The sequence below is a fragment of the Bison bison genome, unplaced genomic scaffold (assembly GCF_000754665.1).
Source record: "Bison bison bison isolate TAMUID 2011002044 unplaced genomic scaffold, Bison_UMD1.0 scf7180017864345, whole genome shotgun sequence".
NCBI lineage: Eukaryota > Metazoa > Chordata > Mammalia > Artiodactyla > Bovidae > Bison > Bison bison.
In genome coordinates this window covers 3675390-3690880 of record NW_011494917.1, presented here as the reverse complement: position 1 = coordinate 3690880, position 15491 = coordinate 3675390, and the positions used below count along the sequence as shown (strand labels likewise).

The window sequence follows — 15491 nt, the reverse complement described above, 5'->3', positions numbered from 1 at the left end:
GGAGGGCAGAGACCCCGGACGGGGGTCTGCAGGGCGGGCGTCGGCGGACGCGCCCACGGAGCTGACCCAGCCCGGCTCCCGCCGTCGCCTCACCTCGGCCGGCACGGGCAGGGCCTCGGCAGCCGCCTTCAGCGCCAGCACCGAGTCCGTCTGCCGGTCGGTCAGCGGCGCCGTCGTGTCCGCTCTCCCATCCCACAGAGCCAGCTTCTCCCGAGCGTCCCGCTCCGCCGCTGCCTCTGGCAGAGACAGCAGCAGAGCCGCCTCCGCCATCGCCGCCTCCCCAGTGGCCCTCAGCAGCAGCGGGGAGGTGGGGACCCCGAGAGAGACACAGAGAGGCCCGGGCCACTTCCGGGAGCGCTGAGGCTTCCAGCGCGGCACCGGCGGCGGGGCGGGGCGAGCCAGACCACCCTGACTCCGGAAGTGATTCCTTCCCCTGCGTGGGCGGGACTGAGTCCAGGACCGACGTGGCTTTCGACGGGGTACCAGTATTTCCGGTTGGGATGTAAACCGACAGGACGAAGGCTCTAGGCCCTAACGGAAATAGACGTGCCCCTACAGGAAGTCCCTATCTCAACATCAATAACTTTATTGTTACGTGTCGTTATTGACAACTGTGTTCCGTGACCCTGCCGGCAGGGGCCTTACTGAGCTCCAGGATCTGCTACCTCTCTCAGCTCACAGCACCTTAAACTGTGGATTATGATTTCCGTGTTGGCGTGTTGAGTTACCACAACTTTTCCAACATTCAAAATTCCGCTGTTAGAAACCTAATTTATGAAACATAAAAACTCAAAGGCTTAGGTATATCAGACATCATGCACGCTAAGTCGCTTCAGTCGTGTCCGACTCTTTGCAACTCCATGGACTGTAGCCTGCCAGGTTCCTCTGTCCATGGGGATTCTTCAGGCAAGAATACTGGAGTGGGTTGCCGGGTCCTCCTCCAAAATCAGGCATTATGCTGCTACTGCTGCTGCTAAGTCGCTTCAGTCGTGTCTGACTCTGTGTGACCCCACAGACGGCAGCCTCTCAGGCTCCTGGGATTCTCCAGGCCAAGAATACTGAAGTGGGTTGCCATTTCCTTCTCCAATGCGTGAAAGTGAAGTCGCTCAGTCATATGCGACTCTTAGCGACCACATGGACTGCAGCCTACCAGGCTCCTCCGTCCATGGGATTTTCCGGGCAAGAGTACTGGAGTGGGTTGCCATTGCCTTCTCCGATCAGACATCATTCAGTTCAGTTCAGTTCAGTTCAGTCGCTCAGTCGTGTCCGACTCTTTGCTACCCCATGAATCGCAGCACACCAGGCCTCCCTGTCCAACACCAACTCCAGGAGTTCACTCAAACTCAAGTCCATCGAGTCCGTGATGGTATCCAGCCATCTCATCCTCTGTCGTCCCCTTCTCCTCTTGCCCCCAATCCCTCCCAGCATCAGAGTCTTTTCCAATGAGTCAGCTCTTCTTATGAGGTGGCCAAAGTACTGGAGTTTCAGCTTTAGCATCATTCCTTCCAAAGAAATCCCAGGGCTGATCTCCTTCAGAATGGACTGGTTGGATCTCCTTGCAGTGCAAGGGACTCTCAAGAGTCTTCTCCAACACCACAGTTCAAAAGCATCCATTCTTCGGCGCTCAGCCTTCTTCACAGTCCAACTCTCACATCCATACATGACCACTGGAAAAACCATAGCCTTGACTAGACGGACCTTTGTTGGCAAAGTAACGTCTCTGCTTTTGAATATGCTATCTAGGTTGGTCATAACTTTCCTTCCAAGGAGTAAGCGTCTTTTAATTTCATGGCTGCAATCACCATCTGCTGTGATTTTGGAGCCCAAAAAATAAAGTCTGACACTGTTTCCACTGTTTCTCCATCTATTTGCCATGAAGTGATGGGACCAGATGCCATGATCTTCGTTTTCTGAATGTTGAGCTTTCAGCCAACTTTTTCACTCTCCTCTTTTAACTTACCAAGAGGCTTTTTAGTTCCTCTTCACTTTCTGCCATAAGGGTGGTGTCATCTCCATATCAGACATCATAAATAGTATCAAATAACCACTCAAATGTCCAGCATTGAAGAACTGGATCAATAATTCACGACACAGATGTGTAATTGGAAAGCTGTTCTGCCATTTATTTTCAGCAACAAAATAAATGATAGTATTTGACCGTAACCTATAGAATAAAATAAATACCTATGAGTTCACACTGATATAAATAAATAGGGGAGAAAAGACTCCACTTTACTAAAGAATTTCAACAAATAAACGTAGAAAGACCGAGGGGAAAAATCATTAAGGATATCACAGCAATAATTAAAAAGCAGGGAAAAATCTAAGGATGCTAAAATTAGTGGGTCAAAGTTTGAGGAGATATAGAAATTTGCATAGTATCAAAGGATCTCTCAAAGATATTTATTCATGGGGGGAGGTGAGGCTGGCTGTAAAAACTACAGTGGAGAAACCTGGAAGACAGCCCCTTAACCAAGTGATCAAGGTCAACGTCATCACCATGAAACTCCTAATGTGATAGATGAAGAAGGACATGGTATCACTTTTGTGATATTCTTGCCGGAAATGCAAAACCACATTCTCATTATGAGAAAACATCAAACAAACTCAAATTGACAGACATCCTACAAAACTGCTCATCAGTAGTCTTCAAAAGTGTCAAAATCAAAACACAACAAAAAAAGTCAAAGTCATAAATGAGAAGGAAGACTGAGGAATTGTTACATTTAGGGGATGAGAGAGACTTGACAAGTAGATGCAATGTGGGAGCCTGTATTGGATCTTGGGACAAAAGGGGAAAACTATAGAAAAAAATAAGCCCTATGGTTTAGATAACAGTAGTGTACCAAAGTAATTTCCCAGCTTTGATGGTTATACATAATGTGGTTATGTAAGATGGTAACACAAGGTGAAGCTGGATGAAGGGCACATCTGAACTCTGTAGCACTTTTGCAGTTTTCTAAAGTCTAAAATGGCATCACCGACACAATGGACATGGGTTTGGGTGGACTCCGGGAGTTGGTGGTGAACAGGGAGGCCTGGCGTGCTGCGGTTCATGGGGTCATAAAGAGTCGGACATGACTGAGCGACTGAACTGAACTGAAAATTATATCATCGTCAAGAGTTAAAACTTGCCTGGTGGTCTAGCAGTTAAGATTCCACACTTAGCACATCCTACATGCCACAGCTAAAACCCACTGCAGCCAAATAAATATATAAATATTTTAAAGAGTTAAAATTCTTGTGTTGTAACAAATGTGTATCTCTTTGGAGAAATTATAAAACTGAGAATGAAATAGTGTATCATACTGTTGACCAAAGGAAACACTCCCCAAATATTCACAGATGGTTAGAATTATTAATAATTACTTTCTTTTCCTTTTTTTTTCCCAGTGAGTTTTACATCTAAGTTAAGGGGTTTTTTGTTTGTTTAATTAGTATACCTAAAACACACTTCCTCCTTTTCAGGCCTGACTGATTACAAAAATATCAGAAATGAAGTTTATCCTGTTGAGCTTTGCGATGATAATTCTTCACCAAGTATTATCCTTCAGAGGCCAAATCCTCCTTCAGAGGCATCTTCTCTCACAAATGTGTTTATATTGCAGATTTTCCTAAACCCATAATCATGCTTTGTTACTGTGGTTGTTGTTTAGTCACTAAGTTGTGACCGACTCTGCGACCCAGTGGACTGTAGCCCACCAGGCTCCTCTGTCCATGGGATTGTCCAGGCAAGAATACCAGAGTGGGTTGCAATTTCCTTCTCCAAGGGATGTTCCCAACCCAAGGATCAAACCCCAGCCCCCTGCAGGTAGATTCTTTACCGCTGAGCCACCAGGGAAGCCCCATAATCATGCTGCTGCTGCTGCCAAGTCGCTTCAGTCATGTCCAACTCTGTGCGACCGTGTGGACTGCAGCCTACCAGGCTCCTGCGTCCATGGGATTTTCCAGGCAAGAGTACTAGAGTGCGGTGCCATTGCCTTCTCCGGAACAATGCACTAGTTGCTCAAAATTCAGTGGAGAGTGTGGAATATAATATGCTGAATTCTGCTTCATACAGTAGTGTTCTTTTCTGTATGAGCAAATACTATCTAGTGGCCCCCCCACCTCCAGAAAAAGTACAAATTTCCTATAATGGATCCACTTTTATACTCTATATCACAAGTCAAATTTCTTCCTATTTCCAACTGCTGATTAGCCTATTCCCAGATGCACTAGATGCCATGACAAGCTTTGCTACCGTAATTTTTTTTGGGGGGGGGGTGGCGCCCCTCACCTCACAGCTTGCAGGATCACAGTTGCCCAACCAGGGACTGAACCCAAGTCATAATGGTGAAAGCTCCAAATCCTAGCCACTAGACCACCAGGGAACTCTCTCTACTGTAATTTTTAACAATATATTTATTTGATTCAAGTATTGATAAGTGTTCCCATAAAATCACTCAAATTGATAAACACTCATATCCCATATATGTGTATATATGCATGTATGTATAACGCACACATATGTATTCACATGGAGAAGGAAATGGCAGCCTCTAGTATTCTTGCCTGGGAAATCTCATTGACAGAGGACCCTGGCGGGCTACAGTCCATGGGGTTGTAAACAGTCAGACGCGACTGAGCACACACAGATGCACACACGATGTATTCACACAATGTGTGTGCATGAAAAAGAGAAATGAGAAGACAGGGCTGCAAAGGCTACCTTGGTGTCGGAAAAGACTCTTGAGAGTCCCTTGGACTGCAAGGAGATCCAACCAGTCCATCCTAAAGGAAATCAGTCCTGAATATTCACTGGAAGGACCGATGCTGAAGCTGAAGCTCCAATGCTTTGGCCACCTGATGCAAGGAACTGGCTCATTAGGAAAGATCCTGATGCTAAGACAGATTTAAGGCAGGAAGAGAAGGAGACAACAGAGGATGAGATGGTTGGATGGTAAACTGACTCAATGGACGTGAGTTTGAGCAAGTTCCAGGAGTTGGTGATGGAGAGGGAAGCCTGGCATGCTGCAGTCCATGGGGTCGCAAAGAGTCAGACATGACTGAACGACTGAACTGAACTGATCTTGGGAAAATGACAAAGATGAGATCACAGGAGTCTCATCCCCAAGTGACCAAGGTCCCATACCGTCGTAGATGACATTTTCATTTATAAAGTTATTCAAATTTCCCTTTTGACCTCTTGATCGAAACCCTGTAAGGCAGGTTTTTCTCCCATTTAAATGTAAATAAATGAAACACAGGATGATGAGGTGAGACCTCAAAGATATTTGGGAAGTTGAAGGAAAAGGCCACTTTTATACACTCTTTTCTAGAGGGAAACTTGCCAACACCTATCAAAGCACAGGCCAGAGAAATGGAAAGAGAAGATAGCCCTTTGATCCAGCAATTTTATGAGAGAAATCTATCCTGAGAAATTTTTACATATTAAACACCAAAAAGTACATACATAGGATAATTTTGTGGGAAAAAAACGGACACAGCTTAAATATTTTTCAACAGAGGGAATGGTTTAGTTCCTATTACCTATTGCTACCTAACAAACCCCAAAATCATGCCCCACATGAACCACTGCTTCATTATCTTTCATAATCTTGCAGGTCAGGAATTTCTAGAAGGCATATCAGAAAAGACTCCTCTCTGTTCACCATGTCCGGAGCCACAGGGTCTCTCCATTAGGCCACTCATATGTGAAGACCTCAGAGTATTTGGATGTGACTCAAGGCTTGAAGAGATTGTTCCAGCTTCTGACCTTGCATCAGAAGTCACAGAAGGTCATTTCTGCTGCACTCTGCCAAGCGAGTCACTTTAGTCAGGCCAGATTCAAGGGGAGGGTCTGACCCCCTTCTTAATGGGAGTAGTTAAGAATGGGCAGTGTTTTTTGTTTTTTGCTTTGGTTGTGCTGCAGGATCTTACTTCCCTGACCAAGGATTGTGGAGTCCTAATCACTGGACCACCAGAGAAGTCCCTAATTAGTGTTCCATTGAGAACCCATAAAGTTCTACACACATGTGCAACTATTTGGGGACCTGCCATAAAGAAGCAGAGACAAGTTAGGTTGTGGGATATATATATTGCAGGGAATTCCCTGATGTTCACTGGCTAAGACTCCACGCTTCCACTGCAGGGGTCACGAGTTCAGTCCTTGGGGTTCCTACATGGCACAGTGTGGCCAAAATATATAAGGCAATGGTTTGAGGAGTCTTTCAGAAAAGGGTAGAGGAAAGGAAGTTTCCTGAAAGGGATTTGTGACTGTTTTCTGAAATTAAGAACGTGAGTATAAACACCACTGCTGCTATTGCTGCTAAGTTGCTTCAGTCATGTCAGACTCTGTGCGACCCCATAGACGATAGCCCACCAGGCTCCCCCGTCCCTGGGATTCTCCAGGCAAGAACACTGGAGTGGGTTGCCATTGCCTTCTCTGAGCATAAACACCACAGCAGCCTGGAAATTGAGCAACAGCTGGGCCAACTGTAGAGGAAAGAAAGGAAAGCTAGAAGGACTTGGACCTCAGGGGATTGACCAAGAATTGGAAGCCACCTCCACTGGCCTCTGCTGGTATTAATTCCCCACGTGTTGCTCATTCAGCTTGTGACTCCCTGCCAGGGACCAGTAGGTTATGGTGGAAAACATGTAAATATGTACTAGCAGTAAATCTAAAATAACTGAACCCTGACACAGGTCTAAAGTGGTTGTCCCAACCTCCAAAGTAGATCCCTTCCTTCTTCTCTCGGCTGGATGTGGGGAGAGGGGGTACTGGTCACCTTTGGAGGACTCTCCTGGGTGGAAATATGCTCTCCAGCCTTCTGTTTTAAAATAAACAGCCTGGTTGGTAAATGAGGGATGTTTTGTTTGTTTTTGATGATTAAAAACAAAACAATCAAAAAGCAAAAACACATCTCTTCTTTTTCAAATTAAATAACCTTCATGATTATGTCATGGCATAACAGGCAGATATCCACCTGAAATAACCTAGATCCTGCATTTTAAATTTTTCATCTGCAGATTTTTATCAAATGTGACTGGCCTTTTGTTGAATTGAACTGTAAACTTGAAACAGGAGGAGGAGAAAAAAATTTTTGCCACTTTTGCTTCACCTCTCCCAGCCCCAACTTCCTTACTGGGTTGTGAGCTTGCTAAAGAACAACTGTGGGTGAGCCTCCAGGGCCAGCCAGGGCTGCCCGTGGTTTCTGTGGTCTGGCTTCCCTTCCTTCCCCTCCTCCAAGTCTGCACGTGCGCCTCCGGGTGGCCGCAGCAGGTGGGCGGGTGCAGGGGGGCTCCAGTGCCAGTGGCCGGCTCGCCCTAACACCGAGACAGCCATGCAGGGCCCACTCCTTTCTGGCCAGAATAGCGACTAGGACCCCACGTATCTGTACCAGGCTGCCTGGGGATACTCCCGTCCTTGCCACAGAAGCTGGATCCCAGGTGGCCACTGGAGAGCATCAACATCCCGGCCTGGGGTCTCTTTGGAGGGTTTGTTTCATAAGCCTCTGGCTTGTGGTTCATCCAGTCCGCCATTTCACATGATGTACTCTGCACATAAGTTAAATAAACAGAGTGACAATATACAGCCTTAATGTACTCCTTTCCCAATTTGGAACCAGCCTGTTGTTCCATGTTCGGTTCTGTTGCTTCTTGACCTCCTGAGAAATACAGATTTCTCAGGAGGCAGGTAAAGTGGTCCAGTATTCCCATCTCTTTAAGAATTTTCCAGTTTGTTGTGATCCACACAGCCAAAGGCTTTAGCATAGTCAATGAAGCAGATGTTTTTCTGGAATTCTCTAGCTTTTTCTACGATCCAACGGACGTTAGCAATTCACTCTGGTTCCTCTGCCTTTTCTAAATCTAGCTTGTACATACCATTTGCATATAAATCAATCCCTGTTCTTCTATAGCTTAATTAAAATAGCAAGGGAGGTGGGGTAGAAGCTGAAATCATGTGGCAATCCTAAAACAATCATGCTCTTGATTCATAAAAAAAAGTATACATATATGTATATGAAATGAAAACACATTAAAAACACTGATCAAAGGCTTTGGTTCAAGAAACACCACAAAGCAACCTCCCTGATGGTCCAGTGTCTTAGACTCCAACTTTCATAGCAGGGGGCATGGGTTTGATCCCTGATCACACAACTAAAATCCTGCTTGCCAGGCATCGTAGCAAAAAAAAGAAGAAAAAAAAAATGCCACACATTATATCCTGCTGCTCTAAAGGCACAGATAATGGTGAATGTCCCTATTACGTACTATAAATGTCTGTAACTAAACATTCTAAAGCTGCATCTTTGCTTCTTAAGACTTTTCATCCGTTAATGTCTTAGAATAGGCCCCCGGAAATGGAAAACTGTCCATGGGACAAGAGTCACGGGTGTTCCAGATCAAGGATGGGAGGAGAACGCGGAGGAGATGGGAGATACAGATCCCAAATCCTCCTTCTGGTCTACCTCAAGGTCTCGCCTCGGTCAGCCCCACTCGGTGACTAAAATCTGACCACTGCCAAAGATCCCAGCCAATAATGTAACATTGCAAAAACAGCTGACGCTGTAGCATCAAGCTCCTCTCACCTGCTCCTTACTTTACCCAGTAGGTGAGCTTTAAGTGCCAAAACATTAAATCAGAGCATCGGTGAGGAGCATGGATTAAACATCAGGCTTCTCAGATTTATGCGTTCACTCCATGGCTTACAATGAAGTAACAAGATGAGATCATTTGAAAGAAAATATTCTTATGGCACCCGCCTGTCTGCAACTCCCTCTTGCATTTTTCAGAGCATGGTAATTTGAAACTGTTGAATTTCTTCCTACACGATCCTTAATTTATTATGAGAATCACTTCTCTTAGTGTTGGTTTTTATAGCTTCAACAAGTATTTGAAGATCTGTTTGCCTTTTCAAATTATTTCTTTGCTTACTCACTGTATCAGTTTCTTATTCACACATCAGTGATCTGTATAAATCACTTTAAATCTGGACAATTTACTTAAATAGTAAGTTAGACTTTATTTCACAACAGAATTGCTTTCTTAGATCAGACATACGGTCCCCCAGCTTCCAATTTAGAATCAAGGCATATTTTGAATAAAGACATAACTACTTGCCAAGATTTCGACCTCAAAAAGCTATGAACTGCATGTTTACTAGCAATAAAATTTAAAGAAATGGAATAAAAAGCATTATTATATTATGGTGCTAAAAAATAACTTGATTTCCCAGCCTTGCTTCTTCAAGTTTAGGGGTGGTAACCATTTCCCACCACTGCTCATATCCAGGTTTTCTAACAACCATGGTCAGTCTCTTTAACTTCATTCAAGTCTTTACATAAAGTCTGCTTCTTGATGGGAACTTGTCCAAATACAATCTTTTCATTCTATCCCCCAATTTTCTTAACCTTTCATATTCCCCATCTCCTTGTCTCAAGCTGTATACAGAGAAATTTCTTAAGATCTATTTTACAGTTTACTATTGCTCTCTTCAAAGAATTGTCTATTTTTTATCTTACACAAACTTTATTGCTCTTTAAAAATGAATCAATACAAGTATAGGCTTCAAACTCTCAGTATTGAACAAATTCCCTCTCATTGAATTAATTTTTTTAAACTAGCTAAAATTTTTTTTCTTTAATTAGGAACCTTGGGGGAAAGAAGTCACATCAGGATTTAAAGGCAAACTGCCTACCTATTTAAGTCCAATGATGTTCTTCAGTCATAAAGATTTCCAAAATATTGTAGTTTTCTAAAAATCTGGCTATATTTTTAATTTGCTTGGACATTTTTTGAGACTTCTTCCCTGTTTCACTCCTTTCGTTTCATTAATTTATATTTGTACGAATCATGCTTTTACATTTTCCTGAAAATCATCCTTTAACAAGGGGAAGTACAAGGTAGGCTGGATCTCACCCAGGATGCAGAAAAGACCTCCCTGGTTGAGAACGGAGGAGCACTCAGCCATTTGTAGTCATAACCAAATTGCTGGACCCTTTCCAGGCCTGATTCAAACTCCACAGTCTCTTCTATCGCTCTTTTTAAAAAAGTATTTATTATTTTTGGCTATGCTGGGTCTTTCTTGCTTCAGCTGGGCTTTCTTTAGTTGCGGCAGGCAGGTTTCTCACTGCAACGGCTTCTTTAGTTGCAGAGCACAGGCTCTCGGCACAAGGGCTTCAGGAGCTGCAGCTTGCGGGCTCTAGAGCTCAGGCACAGGAGTTGTGGCACACAGGCTCAGTTGCCCCGTGGCACGTGGAATCTTCCCTGACCGGGGATCAAACCCGTGCCGCCTGCATTGGCAGGCAGATTCTTAACCACTGGACCAAGGAAGTCCTCTTTCATCACTCTTAGAGAAGAACTTCAGGTTGCTTCTTGCTTGAGTCTCTGTGAAGGGTCTCTGGTCACAATGAGATAAAGTGAGAAATTCGTAACTAAAGGAAAACTGAAAAACTCACAAAATTGTGGAAATTAAACAACACACTCTCAAACAAGGTATCAGTAAAGAAGTCACAAGGGAAATGAGAAATACTTAGAGACAAATGAAAGTAAAGCACAAATAAATGGAAATACATCCCATGTTCATGGCTTTTAAGTCTTAATATTATTAAAATATCAATACTACCCAAATAAATCTACAGGTTCAATGCAATCTTATCAAAATCCCAATGATGGTTTTTGCAAAACAGAAAAACCCATCCTAAAATTCATATGGAGCCTCAAAGAACCCAAATAAGCCAAAACAATCTCGAAAAAGAACAATAAAACTGCAGGATTCACATTTCCTGATTTCAAATCTGAATACAAACCCACAGTAATCAAAACTGTGGAACTGGCATAGATAGACCCATGAAGATACAGAAATATATCCTCACATATATATTGAAATGATTTTTGACAAAACTATTCAATGGAGAAAGGACAGTCTTTTCAATGGTAATGGGGAAACTGAGTATCCACACACACAGAAAGGAGGTTGGACCCTTATCTAACACCATACACAAAAATTATCTCCAAATAGACCAAGGACCTACATGTAAGACCATAAAGCAATAAAGCCCTTAGAAGCAAGCTGGACTTCATAAAGTTTTATAATGTTTAGCAAAAGGCACTATCAAAGAGTAAAAAGGCAACCCACAGAATGGGAGAAAAGATTTGCATATCATATATCTCGTAAGGGATTAATATCTAGAATCATATAGAGAACTGCCAAAACTCAACAAAAAGACCGAACAACCCAATTCAAACGCAAGTAAAGAACTTGAATAGACATTTCTCCAAAGATATACAAATGGACAACAAGAACAGCAAAAAAAAGATACTCAACACCACTAATTATTGCTGTTGCTAAGTCACTTTAGTCGTGCCCGACTCTGTGCGACCCCATAGGCGGCAGCCCACCAGGCTTCCCCGTCCCTGGGATTCTCCAGGCAAAAACACTGGAGTGGGTTGCCATTTCCTTCTCCAATGCATGAAAGTGAAAGTGAAAAGTGAAAGTGAAGTCACTCAGTCGTGTCCAACTTTCAGTGATCCCATGGACTGGCAGGTTCCTCCGTCCATGGAATTTTCCAGGCAAGAGTACTGGAGTGGGGTGCCATTGCCTTCTCCGCCACTAATTATTAGGGAAATGCAAATCAAAACTACAATGAGATAACACCTCACATCTGTTAGGATAGTTACCATTAAAAAAAAAGAAAAGAAAACAAGAAGTGTTAGCAAGGATGTGGATCAAGGGGAACCCTTTGGCACTGTTGGTCAGAATGTCAAATAGTACAGCCCTTGTAGCAAACAGTATGGAGTTCTTAAAAAAATTAAAAATACAATTACCATATGATCCAGCAATTCCACTTCTGGGTATATAATCAAAAGGACTGAAAGCAGAGTCTCAGAGAGACATTACTACATTCATATTTATAGCAGTATGATTTATAATAGCTCAAACATGCAAACAGCCCAAGTGCTCATTGATGGATGAATGAATAAGCAAACCGTGGCATATGTGCATAACAAAACTATTGCTCAGCCTTTAAAAGGAGGAAAAATTGAAAAACATGGAAGACCTCCTAGAGACTGAAAATAGAACAGGGGTTCCCAGGTTTGGGAGGAAGGGAGAAAATGTGGACTTATTTAGTGGGTACAGAGTTCAGATGGGACAGTTATGGGGATGGATGATGGTGCACTTAATGCCACAGAACTATACACTCAAAAATGATTAAAATGGCAAGTTTTTAAACGCATATTTTACCGCAATTGAACTGAACACTAACAAATCTGTGTCATAAGAGAAACTGGGTAAATAAAGAGCTCAGTAAGAAATAGCACACACAACGCTCTTACCCCAATTCTCAGACTCCTTGGCGACCTTAAGATAATGTTTATCACATAAAGGTCCCAGAAGTGATGAACAAACCTCCGCAGGTTGTTTCCATTTAACATGGCAAGTATTTTTGGTATGATCTACTCTGCAAATTTGGAGTAGGAAATGGCAAGCCACTCCAGTATTCATGCCTGGAAAATTCCATGGACAGAGGAGACTGGTGGGCTACAGTCCATGGGGTCGCAGAGTTGGACATGACTGAGCACACAGGCACGCAAACACTCTGCAAATTATTGTGGTAAAACAGCACCAAGTAGTAGAGCAAATTAAAATAGTGATGCAGGGGGACTTCCCTGGTCATCCAGTGGCTGAGATCCCACACTCCCAATGCTGGGGCCAGATTCCATCCTTGGTCAGGGAACTAGATTCCACATGCCACAGTTAAGACAGGTGGCACTCATGGTAAAGAACCCCTCTGACAGTGCAGGAGACGCAAGAGATGGCACTGATCCCTGGGTTGGGAAGATCCTCTGCAGGAGAGCACAGCAACCCACTCCAGTATTCTTGCCTGGAGAATCCCCTGGACAGAGGAGCCTGGTGGGTTACGGTCCACAGAGTCGCAAAGAGTCGGACAGACTTAGCGATTAAGCATGCACTCATGCTGCTACTAAAGATCTTCCATGCCATAACTAAGGCCCGGTGCAGCCATATAAATAAAAAATCAAATAAGTATTTAAATAAAATAATGATGCAGGAATTCCCTGGTGGCCCAGTGGTTAGGATGCCACACTTCCATTGCAGGTGGCATGGGTCTGATCCCTGGTCTGGGAACTAAGATCCTGCGTGTCACACAGCCCTCTCTCCCCTGCACCAAAAAAGAGGTAAAGTAGTCACGCAATTCAAAACGAAGCAGTTCTTGGCTGTTCATAACCCTGGCATTAACTGTCAGATGAGACTACTTTTAGGTCGAGAATCACTGGGATTCTCACGCATACATTCAGTGGAGAAAGGTAACAGCTTACATTTTGTCAGTTTCTGTTTCCACAGAGAATTGTGGGGTGTTTTAGAAATCTATTTGCAAGATTATAATTGATGAAGCAAAACCTCTTAAATGAAAATGTAGTGGTCGCTCTACCATATAATACAATGAAACTGCATATAATATGAAAATCATTATGTCAGGGGGAGTCTAAAAATTGTATTAACATACTCTGGTGTTTAGAGACTAAGTATGTACATGATACACTCTTCTAGAGGTTTCCCCCACTATCCAAAAAAAAAAAAGTTAAAAAACTTTTAAATTACAAAAGTACTAAGTTTACTGAGGAATAAGAAGTAGTTAAAACTGAAATAAACAAGTTTCCCATTTAACCTTTCAGCTCAATTTTATGTTTGACAAACATTAGGTATACTTTACAAACATAGTCAAAATGCAAATAGTCTGCTACACACACTGCAACTCTCACTTCCCCCAATGCCCTTCATGGATATGTACTTTGAACATTTGTATTCCAAATTAGTCCTTTTTGAGATTTTTCTTTAAATGGCAAAACATCAGTTTTCAAACCAACCAATACGATTATGCATAAAGAAAATATCAGTAATTTTCTACCCTGTGATGATTAAATTTTGTGTCAATTTGACCTTGCTACAGTGCCCAGGTGTATGGCAAGTGCTAGTCTAGATGTTGCCATGAAGATATGTGCAGCTGTGGATAACATCTACAATCAGTTGACATTAAGATTACACTCCATATTGGCCTTCCCTGGTTAGGAATCTGCCTGCCAATGCAGGGGTCACGATTCTATCCCTGCTCAGAGATCTCACGCGCCGAGGGGCAGCTCAGTCTGTATTCTACATCTACTGGGCCCAAGCTCCACAGCCCAGGACTCACAATATTGAAGCCCGTAAGCCCTGGAGCCTGTGCTTCGCAACAGGAGAAACCACCACATCGAGAAGCTCCCCCTCATTGAGACTAGAAACACCCTGTGTACAGGAACAGAGCCAAAAAATTAAATTTTTTAAAATCATGTAAAAAAAAATTACACTCCATTATATAGGTGGGCCCCATTCAATCAGTTAGAGATCTTAGGAGGGAAAAACTGGTTTCCCAGAGAAACTCAAGACTAAAACAGAGGGAGGTCCCTGGCAGTCCAGTGTATTCACTGCCTCAAGCTGCATGGCACGGCCAAAGGAAAAAAAAAGACAAATAGAAACCCTGCCTGAGTTTCCAGTCTTCTGTCCTGCGCAACTGCCCTACAGGTTTTAGACTTGCCAGCCTCCCACAATCACATAAGCATATTCCTTAAAATAAATCACGCGTGGGCGCACACACTCATCCCACTGGTCCGCTATTCTCTGGAGAAGCCTAATCCACAACCTTTACAACCATTCCCTACTGATGTAAGTTTATGCTTTTTCCTCTAAGTGTTGAGTTCATGATATACCTATAGAAGTCTACACCTTAACTTTTTTCCTATATAAGGCATCAGCTGTGCCTTTAAAAATAGATAGCCTGGATTCCATGCCCAGCGTGTCTAACAGGTGCCCGGATCCAGTGGGATGTGAACTCTCCAAGCATTTAAGGTTCACCAGCAGCCAGCTCTTCCCGCTGACCTTCACGTGAACTCGATCACATAAAGGTGGGTCATCTGATCTCTTAGGTAGGGGACCAGAGACCACAAGGCTCTTTTTTTTTTTTTTTGCCAATTCTGTTTTTTCAATAGACCACTGTGTTTAATTCAAATGTTAAGACAGGCACCTAGAAAATATTTTCAAGTAAAAAAAATAAATAATGAACCAGGTTTGCATTTCATCCCCTGGTTGTTTTATACCCAACTAGAGGTGTCTGCCTAGCCAACAGTTAACCAAGGATCTTGCCAACACCAGGCATTGGAAGAAGGACTGAGGGGTCCTGAAATTTCAAGGCCCTGATGGCATCCCACTTGTGTTCCATTATCTCAAAGCTGCCTTGCCCAGCAAACCCAATGAGCCAAATTCACTGGCCTCTGTGGAGCTGCAGACTGGGAGGCCACACATGTCTCCAGGCAATTAGTAAGATGATCTCGACAACTTCTCTAAGCAGAGAGAAATGTCTGCAGCCGCTTCATGGACGCCAGATCTACTCCAGCTTCCTGGACGTTTCAGAGCTTGTTTTTGTTCAAATGTTTCTATGCATCTGAAATAACCACAA

The 15491-nt window shown here is 43.3% G+C and overlaps 1 protein-coding gene across 1 annotated transcript in view; it reads right to left on the bottom strand.

Moving 5' to 3' along the window:
* The window catches only part of COG3 (component of oligomeric golgi complex 3), a 61725-nt gene extending 60858 nt beyond the window's left edge, over positions 1–867 (bottom strand). The window contains exon 1 of the mRNA XM_010854627.1: positions 94–867. Within this exon, the coding sequence (XP_010852929.1) occupies positions 94–270 (177 nt within the window). The 5' untranslated portion in view covers positions 271–867. The remainder of the gene's footprint in view (positions 1–93) is intronic.
* Positions 868–15491: the final 14624 nt, after the last annotated feature.